This window comes from Ranitomeya imitator, chromosome 1, assembly GCF_032444005.1.
Source record: "Ranitomeya imitator isolate aRanImi1 chromosome 1, aRanImi1.pri, whole genome shotgun sequence".
In the NCBI taxonomy this organism is placed as follows: Eukaryota; Metazoa; Chordata; class Amphibia; order Anura; family Dendrobatidae; genus Ranitomeya; species Ranitomeya imitator.
This window is the reverse complement of record NC_091282.1, coordinates 247,174,933-247,191,338: the sequence shown is the minus strand read 5'-3', so window position 1 is coordinate 247,191,338 and position 16,406 is coordinate 247,174,933. Positions and strand designations below refer to the sequence as shown.

At 46.8% G+C, this 16,406-nt stretch overlaps 1 protein-coding gene across 1 annotated transcript in view; it reads right to left on the bottom strand.

The window, feature by feature from the left end:
* Nucleotides 1-15,099, bottom strand: part of PPTC7 (protein phosphatase targeting COQ7) — a 62,897-nt gene extending 47,798 nt beyond the window's left edge. The window contains exon 1 of the mRNA XM_069755164.1: nt 14,435-15,099. Coding sequence (XP_069611265.1) covers nt 14,435-14,636 — 202 coding nt within the window. The 5' untranslated portion in view covers nt 14,637-15,099. The remainder of the gene's footprint in view (nt 1-14,434) is intronic.
* Nucleotides 15,100-16,406: the final 1,307 nt, after the last annotated feature.

The window sequence follows — 16,406 nt, the reverse complement described above, 5'->3', positions numbered from 1 at the left end:
TAGAACTGATGTCAAGGAAAAAAAAAGTGAAGATCCACCTTCTGACCAGAATTATGGAGCTCCCTGGGAAGCTTGCAGTATCATGAGCTACTTGTGAGCAAGCGCTGGAAACACTACCATTACATAGGCATGCAGAATTAAAGCAGAACCCCAGTGTTTTTTTTGCTTCTTTTTCACCCCTGGAGTGATATCACTAATGCTTGTTTCCTGCCCCTAGTGATACATGCCTGCTGCCTTCTGCTCTCAGGGCCGCTCCGGTCAGCTACAGCTAGTTGTGACATGCCGGATCGCTCTCGTGCTCTCGGGGGTCACTTCTAAATGTAAGTATGAGAGCCAGAACAAGACTCTTGGACTTAGGCTGAATTCACACGATGCGGATTTAGTGCGGACCCGCAGCGGATTTTTCCGTGCAGAAACGCTGCAGTTCCGCACAGTGATTTACAGTACAATGTAAATCAATAGCAAAAAAAAAATAAAAATGCTGTGCTAACGGTACGGAAAAATCCGCACTGAATCCGCAGCGGAATGAAAAGAAGTGCATGTCACTTCTTTTGTGCGGAACTGCAGCGTTTCTGCACCCTTCCATTATAGAAATCTGCAGTGGTAAAAACTGCACAAAATCCGTGGCAAATCTGCGGTTTCTGCCAGGAGATGCGGATTTTGTGCAGAAAATTCTGCACCCCAATCCGCAACGTGTGCACATAGCCTTACACAGAGCTTGTGACTGTTACTGCCGACATCCAGTCAGGAGCTGCAGTCACAATATGGTAGACTGGGGCATGAGACAGGAGCAATGTGGGGAGAAGCAGAAGACGGCGGCTGGTAAATATATTACTAGGGGCAGGGAACATAGATTTAGAGTAGAGCTACCACTTCAGCAGTAATATAAAAGAAAAAAAAATAAGGCAGGAGTAGTGCTTTAAGAAAGTAGTAAAGAAAACCAGACAAAATCTAACACTAAATTCTTACTAGAACATTGAGGATGCAGTTAAACTTTACACTGAGGGAATATTTTAACCACAAATTAACCTGGGCATGCCTGACTACGCAGGCAGAATTTATCTATTTGAAGGCTATGTGTTGAATGTCTGACTGCTGGGGGCTCCAGTAAATCACTAGAACTGGGGTCCCAAGCCTTCACTGCACAACATTAGAGATGAGAACTTTGCATGTAGGTGGATGAATATTTACTCTGCGGATCTTTGGTGTATATGGTTCCTGAGTGCAGCACGTGGCAGCTACTGAAAGCTCCACAAATGTAGAACAGAGCCACATGCTTGTCCACCACTTATGCTTCTTACAGGAAAACCCCTTTCCAGAAATTATCAGTAACATTCATTAAAGGGAACCTGTCACCAGGTTTTTCCCAAATGAGGTAAAGCCAGCACCAGTGTGCCCTTCATATACAGCAATCTAGAATGCTGTATGTACGTTCCCAATTCCCTTTACATAGCACAAAAAAAAAAAATAGCTTTGCCATATTTGTCTATGGCAAGGTCCGGTTGATGAACGTCACTGGTCTTGATCCAGCGCCTCCTTTTTATGATCGCTGTCCTCCTTCATGTAGATAGTGCGTCCCAAGTCATCCAGTGTCCTCCATCACACTTCTGTGCAGGCGTACTGCTGTTAGTCCTGACGAAGGCAGAGCAAAGTACTTTAGTGTGAATGTACTGGTGCTCTTTGCCCTTTCCCTGAGCATGCACACTACAGTACTTTGCTGGCAGACAGGAGCGCGATGGAGGACACTGTGTGGAAAGTAGGAAGCATCATCAACACAAACTGAGAAAGGACAGCCATTGTAAAAAGAGGAGGCACTGGATCAAGGTCAGCGATGCCATTGGACCGGACCCTGCAGTAGGGGAGTATAATTAAAGCTATTGTCTGTTATACAGAGCGCATTGGGGACATATATACAGCATACTAGAATTCTGTGTAATAGAGGGCATACAGGTGCTGGCCCTACTTTATATGGGAAAAACCTGGTGACAGGTTCCCTTTAACCAAACTAGTTTATAAAATGGAGTGCCTTGGATAATGTACGAGATCATAGGCAGAGAAATGACTGTAGTGGACTTCTCTACCAAGTCTGTGTTCAGTAAACGATGAGCCATAACCAGTCACAATCTTCAGCAGAGCTGCCTTGTGCTTAGAATATCGGCATCATAGACTGCATCTGCTTTCTGCCAAGGAGCCTGCATGGCAGTTGTATGAAATCTTTTTCTGACACTTACCGCTCTGTTACCCAGACTGCTCCTAAATCGAGAAATAGTACAATGTTTTCTAAGGCTCCAAGTTTCAGGCCATGTGCACACATTCAGTATTTTTTTGCGTTTTTTTTGCTATAAAAACGTGATAAAAACGCGAAAAAAACGCTTACATATACCTCCTATTACAGTGTATTCCGCATTTCTAGTGGAAAAGGTTTTTTTTCTGCAAAAAAAAAAAAAAAAAAAAAAATCGCATTGCGGGGAAAAAAAAGCAACATGTTCATTAAATTTGCGGAATTGCGGGGATTCCGCACACCTAGGAATGCATTGATCTGCTTACTTTCCACATGGGGCTGTGCACACCATGCGGGAAGTAAGCAGATTATGTGCGGTTGGTACCCAGGGTGGAGGAGAGGAGACTCTCCTCCACGGACTGGGCACCATATAATTGGTAAAAAAAAAAAAAAAAAAAGAATTAAAATAAAAAAAATATAGTTCTTACCGATAACGGTATTTCTCTGAGCCCATGACGGCACCACGGAGAAAGGTGATCCGCCCACCAAGGACAGGAAACCTACGGATAAAAAGGCGGTACCACTCTCCTGCATCAGTTTGTTTACATAGATAACGATGGGAGACTACTAAGACATTTGTAAAATTTTTAACTGTTTAGCATAACAAGATACCGCGTGACTTTAAACTATAAAAGGACTATGGCACTATTTCAATGTGTGCACCCATAAGTGAATTGAGGGAATGTACGGGTGCCGTCATGGGCTCAGAGAAATACCGTTATCGGTAAGAACTATATTTTTCTCTGATCGCCCATGACGGCACCACGGAGAGAATTGCATAGATAGTACATTCAGTGAGGGACCACCGCCTCTAGAACCCTTTTACCGAAAGTAAGGTCTGAAGAGGAGATTAGGTCCAATCTATAGTGCCTATAGAATGTGGATGGTGAAGACCAGGTAGCAGCTCTACATATCTGGTCTATGGAAGCTCCGGCCTTCTCCGCCCAGGAAGTTGCTACTGCCCTCGTTGAGTGAGCCTTAACCTCCCCTGGAACGGACATCCCACTTGCTGAATATGATAGACTGATGGCGTCTGTGATCCATCTTGCTATGGTGGCTTTAGATGCTTTTTTCCCCTTCCGGGGACCCTGGAAACACACAAACAGAGAGGAATCCTCCCTACTCTCTCTAGTGACTTCTAGGTAGTGTAAGAGACATCTTCTTACATCTAGTGTATGTAGTGTTTGTTCCTCCTTGTTCTTAGGGTTAGGGCAGAAGGAGGGGAGAGATATCTCTTGAGACCTGTGAAATTTTGAAGCCACTTTCGGGAGATATGCTGGGTCTGTTTTTAGGACAACCCTGTCCTCTAGAAATTGTGTGTGAGGAGGGTTGGCTGAAAGAGCCTGTAAGTCGCTGACCCTACGGGCAGAAGTGAGGGCGACTAATAGAGCTGTTTTGAGGGATAGCGTTTTTATTGTAGATTCATGTAATGGTTCGAATGGAGGACTGGTCAGGGCTTTAAAGGACCAAGTTTAAGTCCCATTGAGGAACCACTTTTACTGGCAGAGGCCTTGATCTTCCTGCTGCCCTAATGAATCTAGAGACCCACCTATTTGAAGCTAGGTCAACATTAAATAGGGCTCCTAATGCTGCCACGTGAACTTTTAGGGTACTGGTGGCTAAACCCATATCCAACCCGTTTTGTAGGAACTCTAATATGGAATTGATGGGAATCTCTTTCCCTATTTTTGCACCTGAAAATGACAAACTTTTTCCATATTTTGCCGTACTGTTTTGTTGTAACCGGCTTCCTACTTTTTAACAGAGTTGAGATTAACCTCGAAGAAAACCCTCTGCTTTCTAATATTTTCCTCTCAAGAGCCAGGCTGTCAAGTGCAAGTTCTTTACTTGTGGATGACAGATTGGGCCCTGTGACAACAGATCCTGGAGGTCTGGTAATACCCAAGGGTCGGATATTGACATTTTCCTCATCCATGAGAACCAAGGTCTCTTCAGCCAGAACGGGGCAATAAGAATGACCAGCGCCCCGTCCTCCCGAATCTTCCTCAGCACTGCTGGAATCAGAATGAGGGGAGGAAAGGCATAGACCAGATGGTGACCCCAAGGAATCAGGAACGCGTCCACAGCTACCGGGTTCCCCAGGGGAGATAGGGAGCAAAAGGAGGCTACTTTTTTGTTTAAATGGCTCGCGAAGAGATCTATTTTGGGAACACCCCATTTTTGTGTGATCTGGGTAAATATCTCTGGATTTAGTTCCCATTCCCCCTGTTTTAGGCTGGATCGACTGAGGAAGTCTGCCTTGTAATTGTCTACCCCCTTTATGTGTAGGCTTGTCAGGGATAGAAAGTTGCTCTCGGCTAATTGAAGGATCGAGTTGGTCACTTCCATTAGGCTTTTGGAACGGGTACCCCCCTGATGGTTTATGTAGGACACTACCACCCGATTGTCCGACATCACCCTTACATGGTGAGATTGAAGGACTCCCGAGAATTCCTGAAGGGCAAATTTTACAGCCAGGAGTTCCTTCATATTGGAGGAATTGTTTGCAAGGGAAGGAGACCAAATGCCCTGAGCTACCAAGTCGCCCAGATGAGCTCCCCACCCTGAGGGGCTTGCGTCCGTGGTTAGGACCTTTGATATCGGGATTACCCATGGGACTCCCTGGGAAAGATTTTCCTGCAACGTCCACCAAATCAGAGAGTGATTGGTGCGAGGAGATAATGTTAACCGCCCGTCTAAATGCTCTCCTAGGAGGATTTGCTCTGAAAGTAGCTGCCATTGGATATCTCTTGAGTGTAATTGGGCCCACTGGACCGCAGGAATGCAAGAGGTCATAGAGCCCAACAGGGACATGCCCTGACGGAGAGTTATAGAGGGGAGAGATTGTACTCTTAACGTTAAGCTCATTATCTTTTGTATTTTGCTCTCTGGGAGCCGGCATTCCATTTTCCTGGAGTCTAGAGTGAGACCTAGGTACTCCTGAACCTGAGAAGGCACCAATCTGGATTTCTCTAGGTTTATTAGCCAGCCCAGGTCTTTTAGAGAATGAATCACTAAATCTAGCTGATTCTTGCAATGTTGCGGGGAGGAGCCTATCACCAGAAAATCGTCCAGATATGGTACGATCAGGGTGTTTTCTTCCCTGAGGTGAGCCATTACCTCCGCGACCAGCTTTGTAAAGACCCTTGGAGCTATTGCTAGGCCAAATGGTAGGGCTGTGAATTGGAAGTGGCTTAGGACTCCCTTGATGTGGATTGCCATTCTGAGGAATCTTTGGTGATCCTTGTGTATTGGGACGTGATAATATGCGTCCTTCAGGTCCAGGACCACCATGAAGCATTGAGGAAACAGCATTTTGATTGATGATTTTATCGTTTCCATCTTGAATGCCTGAACCTCTAGGTAATTGTTAAGGTTCCTCAAATTGATAATAGTCCTGAAGGAACCGTCTGGTTTCTTTCTCAGGAACAGAGGGGAATAGTACCCTTGCCCTCTTTCTTGAGGGGGAACTTCCAGGAGTACTCCTTTTTTTACTAACCCCACAATCTCGTTCTCTAGTGTTAACTGCTCTTCTGCCGAGGATCTTGTAGATGTTAGCCTGAAAGAGGGACGAGGGTACCTCTTGAATGTTAATCTCAGTCCTGATTTTATGATGTTTAAGATCCATTGACTGGAGGTAATCTTTTCCCAGGCTGGGAGAAAGAGAGATAATCTCCCTCCCACCTGGGGTGAACCTTCATTGTGGAGGTTTCTTGCTGTCATTGAGGTTTTTGTTGAAGATAAACCCTTTATTCTTGTTCTTCTTATCTTCCCACTTCCCCTGGCCTCTCCCTGGGTTCTTACGGAAAAACCTCTTGTTCCGAAAGGGCTTCCTATAAGAGGGGAGACCCAGAGAGGGGAAGGACTTTTTCTTGTCCCCTGCTTTCTCCAGGATGTCGTCTAGAGTCGACCCGAACAGAAACTCTCCTTCGCAAGGGATGGTACACAGTTTCGTTTTCGTCTGCAGGTCACCTGGCCAATTCTTAAGCCAGAGGGCGCGCCTAGCCGCATTAGCAAACACTGCTGCTCTGGCGGACAGCCTGATGGAGTCGGCCGAGGCGTCAGCTAGGAAAGCCGCGGCCCCACACATTACGGCTAATGTGTTCAGAATTGAGTCCCGGGAAGTTTTCCCCTTTAATTGACTCTCTAGTTGGTTCAGCCAGATCATCAGCGAGCGTGAAGTGCATGCTGCTGCAACTGTCGGCTTCAGGCCTCCTCCTGCTGCCTCCCAGGACCCCTTGAGAAAGGCATCTGCCTTCTTGTCCATGGGGTCTTTTAGAACCCCCATGTCCTCAAACGGGAGGGCGAATTTCTTTGAGGCTTTAGCAATTGCTACATCTAATTTGGGGGCCTTCTCCCAAAAGGAGCACGATTCCTCCTCAAAGGGGTATTTCCTTTTTGGCGTTAAGAGAGTCTTCCTCATGGGCTTCTTCCATTCCTTCTTAATCAAGGCCGCGACTGCTTCATTAAGCGGAAAAGCTCTTCTCTTTTTCTGTTCTAGGCCCCCAAACATGATGTCTTGTACTGTTTTTTTAGGATGGGAGTCTACCAACCACCGGCGCCTGCGCAGACCGCGCCAAGCGCCCGGCCGGAACCCCGCCGGCGCCTGCGCAGAGTGCACCAAGCGCCCGGCCGGAAGTCCCGCCGGCGCCTGCGCAGAGCGCACCAGGCGCCCGGCCGGAAGACACGCCGGCGCCTGTGCAAAGCTCACCAAGCGCCCGGCCGGAAGGCCCGCCGGCCATGCGCTCCTTGTCACCTCCCCCGCACACCCTGTCGGCTCACTGGCTCCCAGCGGTGGCGCTTCGGGTCACCACCCTAGCCGAGGCAGAGGGACCCCAGCTGCCTGAATCAGACTGGTTGGCCCCGGAATTCCAACGACAACTGGTAAGTCCGTAGGTCTCCCATCAAGGACAGGAAACCAACTGATGCAGGAGAGTGGTACCGCCTTTTTATCCGTAGGTTTCCTGTCCTTGGTGGGCGGATCCCCTTTCTCTGTGGTGCCGTCATGGGCGATCAGAGAAAATAGTCATATACTCACCCTCTGATGGCCCCGGAGTCTTCCCACCTCTTATCGGTGCATGCTGCCGCTTCCGTTCCGATAGATGCTCTGTGTGAAGGACCTGCGATGATGTCGCCGTCTTGTGATTGGTCGCGTGACCGCGACGTCATCGAAGGTCCTGCGCACACACACACCATCTATAGGAACGGCCGCCGCTGAGATCGGCTGTTTGCAGGTAAGTATAACCATTTTATTATTTTTAAACATTTTATCTTTTACTATAGATGCATCTATAGTAAAAAGTTGGTCACACTTGTCAAACACTATGTTTGACAAATGTGACCAACCTGTCAGTCAATTTTCCAAGCGATGTTACAGATCGCTTGGAAAACTTTAGCATTCTGCAAGCTAATTTCGCTTGCAAAATGCTAAAAAAAAAAAAAGGCGAAAAAAACAAAAAAAAAAAATGTGGATTTCTTGCAGAAAATTTCCGGTTTCCTTCAGGAAATTTCTGCAAGAAATCCTGATGTGTGCACATACCCTAAAGGAGCAGTACACTGAATTGTCCTGGGTGCTAGGTATCATGTTTGCGAGTGTAATTAGTGTAGTAACACACTCATCCGCCAGTGTCTTCGCCCAGTATTAGCCGTGTTCTAGCGTCACATGACCACCTCTGCCACATCACTGCTTAGAGGAAGTTACCATCTCAATATATGTTCATGGGACTCAAAACATGGCTACAGAGTCTCAATCTGAAGTCCCATAGACTGGCATTGAGATAGTTATCTCCACTCCATACAGCAACCATTGTGCGAGTCAGCCGGTCACAAACATGGTGACGTAGTGCAGGAGAGGACAGCAACCGGTGAGTAAAACTCCATAGAGTGATCCTTTAATCTCAAAGGTTATCAATATACTTGGAAGACGTTCTTTACTAGTGGTTCTGTGTGTCATTACTAATATGCCTTGGTGTGCTGAACCATCAGGGATATTTATCCTTGAAGACAACCTATGAGTTATGAGAAAAACATGAAGAGTGACAGCACATAAAATTATAAAAGACTTTTCTCAAATACATGTGATTAATCAGAGGATTTCAGGAACACAGGTTTTACTTTCATTTTAGCACAAATGAGCGCACAACCTGGCAAGACTCTTCTCTGGGAGATACCAACTGTGAGGAGGGGGGCAATTCCTTACAGCATCTGGTAGACAGAGCCTTGTGCAGAGATCTGGCCTGATCACTGTTCTGTTGACTCATGTGTGCACAGAATACAATCGGAGAATCAAATTTACCTTTTCTTTCCCCTCAGTTTCACTAGTGGAGAATCTATAACATGGTGAATTGTTTCAATGCATCACAAAGAACGAATCAACAAAAATTTGCCAGGAACCTGAACTATTTACATCAAATTGTTAATTGATACCCGAGTATGATCCTGATGATCCTGAGTATTATGCAGACCAAATAACATGGGAGAATACAGCTGTTTCTTAAAGGGAACCTGGCACCCCCAAAATCGAAGTTGAGCTAAGTCCACCAGCATCAGGGGCTTATCTACAGCATTCTGTAATGCTGTAGATAAGCCCCCCATGTATCCTGAAAGATAAGAAAAAGAGGTTATATTATACTCACCTGGGTGGGCGGGTCCGGTCCAGTTCGGGTCCGATGGGAGGCCCCCGGACCGTGACGCCTATCTTCATAGGATGACATCCTCTTCTTGTCTTCACGCTGCGGCTCCGGCGCAGGTGTACTTTGTCTCCCAGGAAGAAGCACACGCGAAATGCGCGTCGGGGCTGTAAGGTTCAGCGTGCCATTTGGCCGAGCACTTTGGAAGTTACACGGAGCAGGTAATATGTACAGGGCTTGGGGTGTTCTGCAATTTACTCGCTTTGTGATTATAGCAATAATATGAAGCATTGAGTGTGTGGATTCTGATAGATCCATGGTTTAGGGGCTTGGTCAAGTCTTAACATTGCATTCATAGGATTGCATCAAATTAGATGTATCCTTCAACACCCTGATACATGCTTTTCTAACTCCTGCCTTAAAATGAATCGTGTCCTGCTCTAGCTGACCTTATTTATATTTGTTGGTTGGATTTGAGGCACCTTTTTAATTATTATGCTTGTATATGTATTTTAAATATTGGTAATAAAGATATTGAGTTTTAATAATTTTTTTGTGACACTTCTTTGAACACAGTCTACTTAACTGTGGTTTCAGTATGGATAGATAGATAGATAGATAGATAGATAGATAGATAGATAGATAGATAGATAGATAGATAGATAGATAGATAGATAAACATAACGCTTTGAAGAAACAGGAAAACATCCAACCTGTGGTTACAGTTCGCACGGAAAACAGATTGGGACAAATCCACACATGTAAAGAAAAAACTTTTCGTTTCTCCAGCAATCAGTCCAATGGCTGGAGGAAGACACATGTGGTGTCGAAACATGTTGTCCATAAGGGATTGAGTGTATGCAATATTGCAACTGAAGAAATCTGGAACTTTTTAATGGATAAATAAAAGATACCGTATTTTCTGGCGTATAAGACGACCCCCAACTTTTCCATATAAAATATGGAATTTGGGATATGCCCGCCGTATAAGATGGGGGTCATCTTATACGGCATGTGGTTCCCAGGGTCTGGAGGAGAGGAGACTCTCCTTCAGGTCCTGGGATCCATATTCATGTAAAAAATAAAGAATAAAAAACATGAATTTAATTTGTAAAGCGCTGCGGAATATGTTGGCGCTATATAAATAAAAATTATTATTATTATGAATATACTCACCCTCGGACGGGCCCTGGCTCACAGCGCTGCTAGCGTCTCCCTAAGGAACGGAGGGAGATGCTAGCAGCGCTGTGAGCCAGGGCCCGTCCGAGGGTGAGTATATTCATGTTTTTTATTCTTTATTTTTTACATGAATATGGATCCCAGGGCCTGAAGGAGAGTCTCCTCTCCTCCAGACCCTGGGAACCACATGCAGGATCGCTCCCTACACACGCCGTACCCGGCGTATAAGACAACCCCCGACTTTTAGGACAATTTTTAGGGGTCAAAAAGTCGTCTTATATGCCGGAAAATGCGGTATATTTTACTCTACCAATGGACTGATCGCTGGAGAAACAATATATATATATATATATATATATATATATATATATATATATATATATATATATATATATATATATATATATATATATATATATATATATATATACACACACACACACATATATATATATCTTTAAGTTGTGACGCTTTACAGGAAGTGATAGATCCTCTTTAAGAGAAGTGTATAATAAAAAAAAAAATACACAAAGTTACTGACTGCGCTGTGCAGGGTATAGTCTAATTAGATGCTACATCCATTACTCAAGAGCAAGAGGAGGGTTTAGGCAGCACCCAATGCGGAGAGCCTGGGACACCGCACATAAATGGGCCGTCCATGGATCTTCTACCGTCAAAGTTCCATGATGATTAAACATGGGATTCTTTAGTCATTAAACCTGCATGACCGTGCATAACACCCATATAGCATTGTCAGCAGTTGAGGGGTCAAATCTATGAACAGACCTTTAAAATTACAATATGTAGCCTTAATTTCCCAGATCAGGAATATTTTACTTTGGATAAATAGCTCCATATTAGCTGCACTTGCTTTTAGTCACCATTCTCTTCAGCATAGTAACGTCCGGTAATATTTCACAAAAAACTATTTAGCCAGAGGCAGAAATACAGAGGATTGTCATGTCTGGGAAATGGGCATCTCAGGACAACCTGGTTAATGCAGGTGCAATGTGTTAATGTGTTGCAGGAACCAGTATAGGTAATCTCAGCCAGTGCCGACCCACAGTACATCAGTATTAATAGAAATTGCAAAAGTTTAATAGAACAATGGGGTACAAAAACTCAGCAGGGCAACATACAGCTCTGGCTGTTGTGCAGCATGTGGAGAACTAAAAATAAAAGGTATTAAAGGGGTTTTCCACAACACTACACAATCTCCACCAGGGTAGAGGCTGGTATAATACAAAGAAATAACTATTGCTTAATAGCTTACTCCTTGATACCAAGCTCCAGCAACTCTGTGGTCCTTACAGACAGAAGTGATGACGCTCTGGTTATCATATTTGGGTTATGACTCCTGAGGTCAGAGATTGGATATAGAGGAGAGGTGACTGGAAAACAGGTAGTCATCACTTCTGGAAGCAGGGACCTCCAAGGGGCCGAATTTAGTGTAGATTTATAACATTCTTAATTTTGGACAGATTTTGTAAAATCAAGAAGAACTTGTTTAAAAGACGACTTGACATATGCTAAAAAAAAAAAATTATATATATATATATATATATATATATATATATATATATATATATATATATATATATATATATATATATATATATATTCCTTTACAAAAATCTCTGAGCTGCCCTGGATTTGCCACTTCTCTCAGTTTTCCGTCACAGCATTTCTTTGCAGAGATACTCTCATTTTCACTTTTGGAGTGCAATATGTGAAATCTCTGATTACAACTGGACATTTATTCACTCTTCTCTGGGGCACGGGCCTCTCCCTCCCAGACGCTGCTAATCACAGCTAGGCAGCTGTAATTGACACTGGTGAAACCTCATGAGCTCAGAAAACACTCAAACCATTAGACCGCCAAGCTATGATTGGCGGCATCTGGACAGGAGGAGTGAAAGTGTACACCCCAAAGAGAGAGCGTGAAGAAAGGCTCATTTGCACACAAAAGTGTGGCGCTATTTTTAGGTAGAAGTCTCAGGTTTTTCTAATCCGGGGCCCTAATACAACTACACCAGTACGTATATGACCCAACACTTCTGGATTCTGCTTATTCTCAAGGCTCCCGCAGCCCTTTCAGTCAAAGGACTCCGACGTAGATCATGTGACACACATCAGGACTCCTAAGGCTACTTTCACACTTGCGTCGGTACTCGGCCGTCACAAAGCGTCGGCGCGACGTACCGACGGAAGTGTGTCCTTTCACATTTCCGTCTGCAGTCCCGGGGAGGAAAGAGTCAGAGAGAGAGATTTCCTGCTGGGCATACGGAGACGGGAAAACAGGATACAACGCACAGAAAAACGTTCCCTTGAACGTTTTTCCCCCACAACAGGCCGCCAAAACCCGACGCAACCAGTGGACGACGGACAAAACGTGTGGCTATACGTCACAATCAGTCGGCAATACAAGTCTATGGGGAAAAAAAACGCATCCCGCGGGAAAATATGCAGGATGTGGGTTTTTTTTTTTCCACAAAACGATGGATTGTGATGGGTTCCGATCATCATAAGTGTGAAAGTAGCCTTAGGGTACCGTCACACAGTGCAATTTTCATCGCTACAACGGTACGATCCGTGACGCTCCAGCATCGTAACAATATCGCTCCAGCATCGTAGACTGCTGTCACACTTTGCAATCTACGACGCTGGAGCGATAATTTCATGACGTATGTGCGATGTAGAAGCCGTTGGTTACTATGCGCACATCGTATACGATATATGTTACACCATGTAATCATGCCGCCACAGCGGGACACTAGACGACGAAAGAAAGTTTCAAACGATCTGCTACGACGTACGATTCTCAGCGGGGTCCCTGATCGCAGGAGCGTGTCAGACACTGCGATCTCGTAACTATATCGCTCGAACGTCACGAATCGTGCCGTCGTAGCGATCAAAATTGCACTGTGTGACGGTACCCTTAGTCACAAACTGCACCACATGATTCTATTTAGTGCTGCAGATTGGCTGAGAAGAATCAGGTGGCACTAGAGGATTGCATATCAAGCCTTCCACCACCTCTTTGGCGGGCATACTGCAACCCACTAATATGGCGCTGTAAGGCTATGTTTGTGTGTTGCATTTTTGCAGCCTTTTTAAGCATATTTTCAGCTGTGTTTCACAATACCAGCAAAGTCTGAGATTTCAGAAATCTTATGCACACAGCCTGTTTTTTTCCCCGACTTTTGTAAAACGCAGCTTGTCATTTTTAACGTTTTTTTGCAGCGTTTCTCACCCATTGAAAGCAATGGGTAGTGCAAAAAACGAAGGTATCAAAACCTAATGAAGCTGAATCCCTATTTTGTATGCACTAAACTTTACAAGCATGCACAATAGACAAATGTACCCCGACAAAACTGCAGGGGAAAAATGGCGCAAAACCTGCTTACGTTGCTTCTTCTATGCCAAGAGAGCAGGTTTTGCCTGCAGAAAAACACAACGTGTGAACATAGTCTTAGAGTATCACACTGATGGTATTTTGTGGAATCCCACAGACCCGGCTTCTACTACTCTATGACTGATTGTGGCAGCAGAAATACAATACAGACAGATCTGCCGGGCAGCAAAAGAGAGAAAAAAAAAAGATCTAAAAAGTGCAGGGTTACTGAAGACTGAGTACTGGCTGCATAGGCCGAGATCCTGCTCAGATCAGTTTACACCAGAAGGTAAGGGTTGGGTTTCTGGTCAGGACACTGAGCACTTGTCCCATGTCCTCTGCATGCCTGGCAATGTCACCAGGCCACCGTGTGCACAGCTCAAGGACACCTGATAGATGAGGCCTCTCCCCAGAAGGGGAGACTGGTGTGAGGGGTGTCCACATCCTGTCAGCCAGTCCTGGCATGGGGGCATCAGGGGTCCTGAGAGGGAGCCGGCATTACACAGGTGGGCGCAGCGGTAGGCCTGGCCCTGGGGTCACCATTCTGCCAGCAGCCATTGAGCCTTATAGCTGCGCCCACCATAACCCTACACAGCGTGGACCACAGGCTCCTTACAAGAGGTGGAAAAGAGCAAGGTCTCCCCCAAATATACAGAGGTGTGGAGAACGTGCCCCTACAGAGAAGGGTCCGGCTGGAGGGGGCGCCTGCACCCACATGTACCCCAGGTGTGCAGGAATAAGACCCAGCAGCCATGACACCGTGTACTCAGCACTGCCTGGGGTCAGACTGCATTACCCTGCGCTATTGTTCTCTGGTATCAGCCTGGTCGGTATCTGGCTTCGGTAAGTGCTGCCCCTTTAAGCCTGGAGAGTTGGGGTCTTGTCACGTGTCTCGTACACTACACCGGACGTATAGAAACGTGGTATACAGTGCCACCGGCGGAGACTCACCCAGGACATCCGCCGTCCGGTGCCGGGCGATGAAGCAGGCGTCGTCCCCGTAGCACATGCCCTTCTTGAGGATGCCCTTCCTGGCATCTTTCCCGAAGCCGCAGCTGGCGGTGACCAGGCTGTAGTCCCGGGAGTCCGTCTGGGAGAGACCGCCGAGCACGGCTCGGGCCACCAGCCTGCCGTACGACAGAACCGAGAACATGGCCCCGGACGGTCCCCCGTGCCTCTTGCTCGCCTCCTCGTCCTCCTCCGTGTCGCTCCTTCCTCTTCCTCAAGGACACGCCGGCTCCTCACTAGTCAGCCCCTCAGCGCTGCCTCCGCCGGTCACAAGCCCTCCTAGCTCGCACTCTTCCCGCCGTCCCGGTGACTCTCTCTGTGTCCTGTACGACGCACTCAGTGCCGGTTTCCAGGAGTCCGGTCGACCTTTGCCGCCATCTTGGACCGCACTGACACTCAGGAGGCCGGAGGAGGGAGGCAACTGCGGTGAAACACGTGACCGCCTGACGTCATTGTACGTCACCAGGATTCCCCGCAGTAGGCACGGCGCTGTTCTGTCAGGCGGCAGGTGCCAGCACTGGGCACGGTGGACGCGGCACTGACGGCGCTGTACCAGGTCTATAGCAGGGCTGGGCTCACACTGGCCACAGTGCAGGAGCTGGGGACACACAATGCCCCTTTCTCTCCGTGCTGTGGCTATTGCCCTCTGCAGGGAGCCAGTCACTGCCGGGTCATTATGAAGTTACCAAAAATGTGGAATTCTGGCAAATCCCAATTTTTGGGGGCGATTCGACTCCCACAAACCCTGACAACTGGCTGAGTAATTAGTGCGGGGTGATAAAATACTAAAACGCGTTATATTCACCAGTTCAAGACCCCAGCGGTGCATCTAGCCTTTCCTGCACCCGGGGCACAGGATCAGTTTGGCGCCCCCCCCCCCCCCCCTCTCATTTGAACCTTAACTCTATTGAAACTGTATGACCAAGCCAAGGTACATTCCTGCAAATTCATGGGCCATACTGTCCTGATTTGTGCCCCCATACAGCATGGGGGCACAAATCTGGACAGTATGGGGGTACAAATCTGGACAGTATGGGGGTACAAATCTGGACAGTATGGGAGCACAAATCTGGACAGTATGGGGGCACAAATCTGGACAGTATGGGCCATAATGTCCAGATTTGTGCCCCCATACTGTCCTGATTTGTTGTGCCCCCTTAATGTCCTGATTTCTGCCCCATCCGCATCCCCCCATATCATGATAGGTTCCCTCAGTCTTTCATCCAGCTGCCCCCCTGGCTAAGGCTGTGCCTTTGCTTCACAGTCCTCAGACTTACAAGTGACACATACCCATTTTGCGTTGTTGCCCCTGGCCGCTGCTCCCTCCCCCTATCATGCATACAGGCAGGCTCATTTCAAAGTTAATCATTCAGAAATGATTCTGTAAAGGTACCGTCACACTAAGCGACGCTGCAGCGATACCGACAACGATCCGGATCGCTGCAGCGTCGCTGTTTGGTCGCTGGAGAGCTGTCACACAGACCGCTCTCCAGCGACCAACGATGCCGGTAACCAGGGTAAACATTGGGTTACTAAGCGCAGGGCCGCGCTTAGTAACCCGATGTTTACCCTGGTTACCATCCTAAAAGTAAAAAAAACAAACGCTGCATACTTACCTACCGCTGTCTGTCCCCGGCGCTTTGCTTCTCTGCTCTGGCTGTGAGCGCTGGGCAGCCGGAAAGCTGCCCGATGTTTACCCTGGTTACCAGCGAAGACGTCGCTGAATCGGTGTCACACACGCCGATTCAGCGATGTCAGCGGGAGAGCCAGCGACCAAAGAAAGGTCTGGCCCTCTAGCCCCGACCAACGACATCACAGCAGGATTCTGATTGCTGCTGTGTGTCAAACTAAACGATATCGCTAGCGAGGACGCTGCAACGTCACGGATTGCTAGCGATATTGTTTAGTGTGAAGG